Source organism: Adelges cooleyi, unplaced genomic scaffold (genome assembly GCF_023614345.1).
Source record: "Adelges cooleyi isolate 19-005CV unplaced genomic scaffold, UGA_ACOO_1.1 ACOO_flye_CR_arks_rails_tigmint_CR_PRNA_108, whole genome shotgun sequence".
NCBI classification, from domain to species: Eukaryota; Metazoa; Arthropoda; class Insecta; order Hemiptera; family Adelgidae; genus Adelges; species Adelges cooleyi.
In genome coordinates this window covers 4,609,049-4,619,338 of record NW_026095761.1, presented here as the reverse complement: position 1 = coordinate 4,619,338, position 10,290 = coordinate 4,609,049, and the positions used below count along the sequence as shown (strand labels likewise).

General features: G+C 28.1%; 2 protein-coding genes across 2 annotated transcripts; both read right to left on the bottom strand.

Moving 5' to 3' along the window:
- Window positions 1–1,922: 1,922 nt before the first annotated feature.
- LOC126841056 (tektin-2) lies at window positions 1,923–9,015 on the bottom strand. Its single transcript, XM_050577297.1, has 7 exons — window positions 8,892–9,015; window positions 7,325–7,570; window positions 7,028–7,244; window positions 6,744–6,958; window positions 5,576–5,798; window positions 3,956–4,179; window positions 1,923–2,811 (listed from the first exon to the last, which is right to left on the bottom strand). The coding sequence occupies exons 2-7, from the start codon at window positions 7,525–7,527 to the stop codon at window positions 2,685–2,687; spliced, it is 1,209 nt and encodes a 402-aa protein (XP_050433254.1). The 5' UTR covers window positions 7,528–7,570; window positions 8,892–9,015; the 3' UTR covers window positions 1,923–2,684.
- LOC126841063 (uncharacterized) lies at window positions 8,487–10,187 on the bottom strand. Its single transcript, XM_050577310.1, has 2 exons — window positions 9,560–10,187; window positions 8,487–9,497 (listed from the first exon to the last, which is right to left on the bottom strand). The coding sequence occupies exons 1-2, from the start codon at window positions 9,950–9,952 to the stop codon at window positions 8,949–8,951; spliced, it is 942 nt and encodes a 313-aa protein (XP_050433267.1). The 5' UTR covers window positions 9,953–10,187; the 3' UTR covers window positions 8,487–8,948.
- Window positions 10,188–10,290: the final 103 nt, after the last annotated feature.

Sequence of the window (10,290 nt, the reverse complement as noted above, 5' to 3'; positions counted from 1 at the left end):
TATTTATTATGAAATTGTCTACGCTTAAAGTCTTTGATCTTTCGAATTTTACAACATCAGAATATGTCACACAGGGCCTGATTTAAACAACTTGAACCATAAGGCAAAATATCATTGGGGGCCCCTTCTCATAAAATTATTATAATAAGTAATGTAATATTGTTATTTTTTTTACAACTACTGTTATTGTAGTTGTTTATTCCACATTGTTTTTGACTATCAAAGTCACACATTAAATTAATTATAATTTCAGTCATAAAAAATAACTTTTATTATTATTAAATATACAATAAGGAACAACTTGCCTTAATTATACGACCTTAGACAATGCATATTACACTAGCTAATATTATAACTTTGTATTGTTTATACAACATAGAAAACTATAATTCAAATATTTTAATTAATTTTTTATTAGGGTACTTACAACTTCGAGACAACACAAAGAATCGTTTTTTGCTAAATACCCAAACGTTAAAAATAAATCTGATAAATTTGAAAACTTCTTTTTGCATTAAAAACATATTTTGCTATTTTGTTCAGAATTTATAGATACTTGTTTTGTGTATTTTTTAGGCACTCGCTACTAAAGGACTTATTTATTTACTTTCCTAAATAAATAATGAAAAACAAGGTGGAGCATAAATTAAAAGCGTGTTAACGTAACAAAAATGTACAACAAAAAAATAAATAAAAAAGTGATTTTTATTAGTTTTTATAGTTTATAAAATCATTTTCGTAAAAATGGTGACTTATTCTTTGCCTATTCCCTTTGTCGAATAAGAGATTGAAATATTATTTGAATTTACTACAAGACAGACGCAGGCTTTATTTTAAGGTGTCCATACTGTGCAGTAGGAAATTTAAAATGTGCAAAAGACTTCACATTTTATGTACAGTATGCATTTGAGAAATATTAAGTATAAAAAATATTTATATAATATAAAATACAGTCTTGTCTCGATAAACCGAGAAAATCTTAAAGTTTATATTTTATATTAACTTTATCATTATAAGACCTATAAGAAAAATAAATGTATAATTAAATCAATTTTTATTATATAAGTCAATAAGTGGTTTAATTTACACCAGTGTTGGAATTTGGTAATATCCAGATTATCAGATTTTCAGATTGGAATTTTTTAACTAAATTAAATAACAAAATTATTGGTTTTAATAATCGTTATAAAAGTAGGTTTACACACTTTGTAACAGTAGATTTTTTAACTAAAAAATAAAATAAAACCCAAAATCCGGATAGCCAGTCAATTCAGACTTAAGTATCTGGACATCCAGGTACTTCAAAAATCCGGATTTGAGTACTATTTTATTAGTCTTGTCTCATTTTCGCCAAAAATTTATATGGGTTCTTACTTTTTTCAACCCAAGCAACAAGCCATAGTCATAGATATATTATATTGGAGATTCTAAACCTAATGTACACCAATATAAGTTTTCACTGGTCTGCAAATCTACTAATTTTTATTTCAGCAAAAAGAAATAACTGTTAATATTTAATATTAGTTCAATATTTTTTTTTCTAACTTATTCATCCTTTTATCTTCGATACGGAGCAGAGATGTTATTGATTTTACAATGATATTTTCTTTTTTTAATACTTATGAATATCTTTCATTGTGTATTTATTATTTGACAAAACTCCCAAATCTAATGGTGGACCAAAATGTCTACAGATTTTTTTAAATTTTAAGCGTCTAAGGATATGTGGAGCAAATCAAATAAATGTTATGTTTACAAGTCGATTTAAAATTAAAATAAAACATAACAATATTTTATTATATAATGCATATAGCTGGGAAAAATCCTAACAATAAAACCTGTTTCAAGGTTAAACAGGTGTTCTCAAAACTAATTTTATGCGATTTAATTTGTATAAACCCCAACTTCTTAAATTTTTCCGAAGTCAATATTATTATTTATTTATAATATCATTTCCTACAAAGCCTTCGAATGTGTGTTTACTAAGCATGCATATCTAATATTATACCTTTTTAACATGTAAAAAGAACTACCGTAATTCGATTCTTATACTAGGTGGGATTTCTCTTTCTTAAGGGTTGAAGTTTTATTTTTTAAACACACCTTTAACAGTCAAATGTTGGAAGACGAATATTGTATAAGATCATCTGTGTAATATTTTACCTTTAGAGATTTGACGAGAACTTGCAAAAAATCGATATTAAACTTACATCGGTATTACCGACCTAATAATAATATTCTGATGAAACTTTTTCCATCACAAATTTATGAATATTTATCTTACTGTCTTCAAGATAATATAATACTTTTAAAATATTATTTTTCATTGGTACATTCGTTAGGTCTGTCCTTTTAATTTATTTAATTAACTAATGGTCTTGTTTTTATGCACGTTACAATACATAATATTGGAAGAGTGGGTTTACTGATTTTACAGTAACATAATATAAATTATCAAGAAAAGCATTTTTTTAAATGTTACGGCGCCAACTAGGCAAATTTGAACGAGTACATAATGTTGCCTATATAGTAAAAATCGGGTAAAATTAATTTTTTTTTTTGCTTTAAATTCGTTTTAAAATAATATTGTTATTTCATATAGACTGAGAAAACAACACTATAGATATACTTAAATATTACTATGTATAGTGAACGAGCTACAAAGATTTTCATAAAACAGGTAGTCAATAATTGTCGTTTAATTGTGATCTATACTGCAAACATTTTTCGTCTACACCGAGCGCGTGAGTCTTGTTTTTGAGTTCTTCGTCGATCAAAGTCACTTGTTCGGTAAGAATATTGTACATAGACCTATGAAAATATAACAAAAACATTTAAATTAAAATAACATGTTGTGTTCGCAGGAGAAATTTAGGTAAACTATTTGTTATCAATGAATAAGTGTATAATTTTTGTTCAGAGCCATATAAACATTGGACTTACACCTAAAACTATGGAAACGTTGCAATTAATAAATGACACATATTTTACCACTTTTCATCCGTATCTTAATGGTACTTTATATATTTTTTATCTACAACGTCACAAATTTAAGCGCAGAGCATTGCTTTTAAAAAATAAAAACTATTTACCGTCTACAATGGCACAAGACCGCAGTTGTTAGTTCTATTATTAATTGAAGCTAAAATAACAACCTTATGGGACTTGACAAAAATAATGAAACATGATTTTGCTACTTCCGAATGGAGAAAGAAAAATGTCTAAGTTTTTGCGCAGTTGAGAAGGTATTGTTTTTACAATGATGTGTTTAGATCCATGATAACTTAAAAAGTTCACTCCTTCCTATTCAAAATTGAGAAAACGCCCAAAAAATGTACATATTTTTCAACTTGAAATTATGATAACACATGCCCAGTTAGTTCCAAATTTCTAAGGAAACTCCTTTGTTTCACTTTTATAGGTAAAGTTTTAGGGTTTAAGTTCTGACAGAAAATCTGTAGTCAAACTTTTTTTTTTATTAAGGAAAACCCCTCAAAAAAAGAGAAAAATACTTTTTTACCCATATATGGGTAAAAATGTGGGTATATATTTTTACAATATATGGGTAACCACAGCAATAAATTATTATGGACACACTATCAACTAATACTAATACTAATACTAAAAAAAACATTTTTAAGCACATAATTGTCATTAGGTACAATGATTTTATCGATATTTGTATTTCTATCATTACAGATTCGCATAGAAGCATTTATTTAAAAATGATTTTATCAATTTCAGTGGAAATAAATCGTTTAGACCTGTGACCTCCCCCACCCCAATATACTCCAATACAATGTACTTTTTGTTTATTTATTATTTTTGATTTTTAACTAAATATCTATACATTTATTATGATTTATGTATAATTTTGATTTATATATTGTACAGATGTATCATAAGAAAACTTATAAAAATGAGAGAAATTTTTTTTAGGGGGTTGTATGCTTACTTTGACTGATCGAGTTTTTCAGCCAGCGTTTGAGTAGTAGCGTTCAGCTGAGCAATTTCTTTATGCAATTGAAGCGTAGGTCTGTCCAGACAACGTTCTGCGCCGGCTCGATACAGTTTTTCTTCACATCGAGTATCTGCCAACTTTTTTGAATTCAATTTGTTGTCTAGAGCAATTTCCAAATTTTCGATTTCTTTTAAAAATTTTTCTTTGTCCACTTGCATCTATTGCGAATAATTTTTTAATTTAAATATTATAAAAAACGAAGAGTAAGTCAAATAGAGTAGTCCACGTGTAATCCATTAGAGGGTTTAATATATTGTTATACAAAAACATAATATGCTTTATACCAGACATTAAGTTTTCGGTAAAAAAATTAATGATTTTGACTTCGTAACAAAATTTCTTAAGTTGATTTCATTAAAATTTTACGAAGAAAAGAAAAAAGGGAGAAAATTTTATTAATATTTTTCAATAATATACATTTTTAAGAGGATTTAAAGTGGATGAATTCAAGGAGTTTTATATAGGCAATATTTAAGAAAACAAGTATTTTGACCTTGTAAATTTACTTTTGGTTCAATTTGTGTAAGCTTCAAGGTATTATTTTTAGCTTAAACAAATTTTTCAATTAGTTTGGTGAAGCTAATTTGGTTGTAAAAAAATGCTTTCGATGTGACAATTTTCTGAGACTATAGTCAGTCCAATTCCAATTATCTCTATAAATATATGAATCTTTTAGCCTCTACTGGGTTATGGCTGATCGATTTTTTTTTTAAATGCATTTAAACTGCCTAAAATATTTTTGGCCAGGTTTTTTGTATAAATACTCCATTGCGAGGCTGTCAGATAGAAATTTGAAAATTATCTTTTTATAGGTAACCCAAATAAACACATTTGTATTTATGGAATATTTTTCAAAATATTAGGATTATGGCATACAGGTGAAATCTACCACATAAAAAATGGATGGTTCGTCATATGTGGTTTACAACTTTATAAAAAAAGAAATTATTTTTTGTGTTTACACGAAAAATATTTAGTTTTAAGTAAAAGACTATGTAAAAATTTAAACTTGATTGGATAATATTTAGAGGTGACTCAAAGTTATTTTTTCCATTTGATTTAAACGTGTAAAGATGATACATTTTTTTATATTCACTATATTTTTTTCAATTTTGAAGGTACAATATTTAGAGTAAGTCGTTGAAAAGATGACAAAAAAAAAATATTTTATTAATTATTGGTTTATTGCCCGAATTTTTTATTAACTTATACAACAAAAACAGTATTTTTTATTCTAAAAAGAACTTTTGAGTGATGATATCAAGTATGTTCTTCATATAATCATATGAATTATTGAAGGATTTTTCATTATCTTTCTAATGAGCTCACTGCCAATATTGTAGCTTTCAAACTGAATAAGATGTAGTATGAAAAACATGCATATTTGATATCAACTGCACAAAATAGCCTTGAGTCACCACTAAAAATTATCCGATCAAAGTTTAAACTTTGACATTTTCTTTTTTTAACCATAAATTAAAGATTTTTCGGATAAACAAATTTTTTGTTGGGTAGGTCTAATACGTATAATCATTTAACTAAGAAATATGTTACATTCGATTTTTGCCATTCCAGTTCATCTTTAATTCTCTCCGTTTCGTAAATTCGTCTGCGGAGTGCAAAGTTTGTATTGTCGTTTTGCGCTTTCAAATCGTTTTTGGTTTTTTCACGGGGCACATACATAGTTTCCCGAATTTTTTTCGAACCGTTCAGTTCATTTTCGATTCTTGTCTTTAAGTTGTTACATTTTCGAAGCCACATTTCGTACGTATTGTAACTAAAAACAATCAAAAGGAAATTACAATCTGATACAAGTGACCAGACATAAAAATCGAAAATAAGTGTATTTTAAAATTTAGAATTTCCTCCATTGGCGTAACTAGGGAAGGGGGAGGGGCTAGAGAAACTCAAATCCTTCTAATTCGTTCATGCTCTAAAACAATGTCAGCAACCAATCAGGCATACCCCATGAACACGGGATCTTTTTTATGATCTGATTATTATCTACTATTTTAATTTTAAATAGCCACTATCCACTAGAAAAAATATAATTTCAATACTAGGTCCACTTACTAGATGAGTGTCTGTATGATTAAAATATTTTAAAACTTAACACAATACATGCAATATTCTGTTGAATGATAAAAAGAGTACAATATGATGTATTTAATATTTCTTTTAATTAATATTTTTTAATATTTTAGAACCGATTAATATTTCTACTTCGCTAGCCTTATTTAAGAAAATATAATAATTGCAACATTTAACTTAGATTAGACACAATAAAATATATAATATTCTATCGAATGCAAGCAGTGAAAGGTCCTTTGGTATTTTTTTAATGGAAATAATCATTTAAGCAATTTGATTGCAGACAGAAAGGTGACAAAATTTCTAAATTTTATAAATTTTGGGGAGCCAATACAGACCTAGATGATTGCTGCAAATAAATCAAGAAAAAGTGAAATATCAAAAATAGATATTCTTTTTTAAAATTATTTATGATACATTTTGTACGACATTTTATACTGCAAAATATAATTATTAAAATGTAGTTTTATTTATTTCAATGTGATTTTTACTCTACAATTTGAAAGATTATTTCCTATCATAGAAAATAATAATATTTATTTCTTATAGTCTATAGACAACAATTAGGTAAATCCGACCCTAAAGCAAACATTTTATAATATGCAGAGTATACTCGGTGTGTATTACTCACTCTTTTGGGACCCTGAGTGGATCCGGTTTGAGTGAGATATTATTAGAATCTTTGGTCATGTTCAACAAAGCGGTGTCCATTTCTATTGCTTTCGTTTTGTTAGCAAGGTCTTCAGCAACGTTGATGCGCAACTCTTCCAATTTGTTTATCTGCTCCCACGCAATTTGACATTTTTCAGTCAACATCTTTTTCAACGTTTCCAACGTATGTTGTTCCTGTGTATGTACACATACTGTTTATTAATTGAATAATTTATAATTATTGTATCGAACTTTTATACATACATTTTTCAACTCAATGTCGGCTATGTCGTAGCATAGATCGGCACCACCTCTTTCGTCTCGTATGCTCAAACAGTGGTTGGTAACGGTAAAGTTCAAGTTAAGAAACTCGAGAGTTTGTTCAGTTTGCAGTTTCTCGTTTTTCATATCTTTGATTTCTTTTACCAAATCTGCGTAATACTTTTCGATCAGATACTTCCATTGTTTTAACTCGGTTTGTCTACAAATTAAATATTAAAGTTAAATACAGAAACTATATCGGCCAACCAGTTTAATAATAAGTATGTGTAATAAACAAACCTATCTACGATCGACGAATTTGTGTGATGGGTACCCCAAAAAGTAGTTATATCAGCGTTGTTTCTCAGTTTGTGCGATTCGTTTTGTAACTGGAACGCATCACGTCTTCGGTTGTCACACGATTCTTTTAATTCGGACACTCTGTAGTACCAATCAGATCCGGCTACTTTTGGCACGGGTTTCTCTAACGTGACTATTGACATCGCAATTATTTAATAGACAGCCACAAAAGTCAACCACAATACTCTACAAAATAAAAATAATTTTGTATTCTATTTATAATAATAAATAATGATTATTATTATAATTAGAGTAGTCCACTGCCGAAAGTTTAACAAAACGTTTGTATGAAAATAAAATAAAAACTTTTTAAAAGATAAAATTATCAAACAATATATTATATCATTGAAATGTACAACAAACAAAGTCAGTTACCAAGCAACTGTTAAGTGTATAATGGAAAAAAAAATCAAATAATATTTTTGTAATAAAAAAATTATTTTTTTAATCTGAGATTTCACAAAAACAATTAAATAGATAATACATTTATTTTGTTTTTGAACACAACTAAAAAATTGAAACTGTTTGCCATTATCAAATAGTCAGTAGACATACTTATTATTAATGAAAGACTACAAATACTCCTTAAAGAGCTTACGAAAATATCGAAATTAACAAATAATAATAATTATAAATTATAATACTAGTTTACACAAAAAGGGTTGCGCCTAAAATAAAATGAGATTCTTTTATAAGTCGACATAACTAATTTTAGCTAGTAACAGAATTAACAAAAATACCCAAGTAAAAAATCTGATCTAAAAATTATTACTAAAAAAAAAAAATTGTATACAAAAATAAAGAAATTATAAACAATTTCCTTTTTTTTTTGGCAAACAAAATATTATTATTATTATTATGAAAGTAACATTAATTATACATATTTTACAATTTAGTTATTATTATACTTCTTAAAAGTTGATATACCGTTACATAATCAAAATAAAATATGTCATTAAAGTTACTGGCGTACAAATATAAATAAGAATTTTTTTATTTAACACTAACAGTTAATATATTACTAATGAAAGAGATAAAAACAGTCTTATTAAGTCAACTAAATTTAGTATAAAATAAAAAAAATTGATAATTTTATTTATACATTTTATCATTAATTATTAAAAATATAATATAAATAATTATCATATTCAACATGTAGTCAAATGCCAAGGATTAAATTTGTTCGTTAGTACATATAAATTAAAAATATGGATTTTAGATCTGTTTACACAGGTACATGGCAACTTATATTTTTAAAAAGTATCAACCTAATTTTATACACCAAATATAAAAAAATAAAAAAATGTCAGCGATAAAAAATACTAAATAGTTTCACCTAAAAGTATACTTTAACTTTAAATAAATGACTAAATTGTGAAAATATAAAGTATAAAAAAAAAAAAAGGAGAAAATCGGCGTAAGATGGCTTTTATATTGATTACAACTTTTTTCAATACTGTTATAAATAATTAGATTCAAAGAATTTAAACATTTGTCGTTCACCTACCTTCTATGAAAAAACGAAGATGTTCAGGTTTTAACGTATTCATTTTATTGTATATGTCTAAAGAACCTCGATGGTATCTTCTTGTTTACGATTAGTTAAAAGTATTTCGGGTTCGCGTTCGTCAATGCCGTTTTCTGGACTGTACTGATTTTTTTTACTGATTTCGATGATATGTGGGTACAATGTGTGCAAAAAGAATAGCATGTGCAAAAGATTTTTCATCATGAATACCGATGCGTTTTGATTGTACACGACCCACATGTACAATCGAATTCCGAGAAACGGCATCTGAACGAGTATCAAGTGCAAAAAATTATAACATATCGGTTGTGGTAGACCCATCGGCTTGGTATCTATGTCTGGCTGCGACAAACTGTACAATATCCAAACGGGCAATATGAAATTTATAAAGGCTGTCGCGTAGATCAAATACTCGACATAACCCAGAGAATAGTTGATAGATATGACGATCGATAATATTTCAACAGAGTCAAAGATTTCGACAATCCACGTGTTTGTCGGCCATTTGTCACGGTTCAGTTGTCGTCCAAAACATTCGGCATTTACCATCAAGTAGAACACGATCCCGGATAATCCAATGAGCAACTATAAAACATCAAAGTAAAAAATAACAAAACCAACAAACCAATCATAACGCCGTTACTTACTTTCAACATTTGCGGTCCCATGAAATCGTCGTAGCTGACCAGCAAGACGACTTGATTGGAGAAAATCAACACGATCTTGCTGAACAAAACTGTGACGTACGTACTCCAAGTGATACAGTTCAAATACACCGGATACTTGGCCTTGCGCTCCACCGTGTCTCCTGTCTTCCTACTGCGTTCGTACTTGTACTCTTTGTAACAATTGACAAACGTGTGGTAGAACAACATCGTCAACACGATGTTCAACACTAAAAACAGAGCGTTCGGATACCTCGAATACCAAGTCTCCTTAAAAACAATCATGATATAAAAGTCCAAGCTGAAGAACTGAAGTATTTGCAAAGTGAACAGAGCTCCTGCGTCCAAGATGAAAATTGTTCTCATTTTGTTCATGGTCGGCGAAATAAAAATAAAATTATACTTAAATATTAGAAATATTCGTTGCACTTTATTTACAATTTGTAATGTTTTACGACACCGCTACGACCAACGAGTAATAATACAGAAATAAAATGTAGCATTGACACCGAGATCATAAGAAAATAATTATTTCAAAAAACAACAATAGCCATTGTTATCTGTATTTAGTTCACAATGTTGTTGTTGTTTACACCGAACGCGACGCGTTATCTCGGCTCGTTGTGTTTTTGTGTTCAAGATTTCAACGTTCCAGATGTATAAATTGTGATATGGCCTTGACCAAATCAAGTATTTAGGACGAAATTTTAACG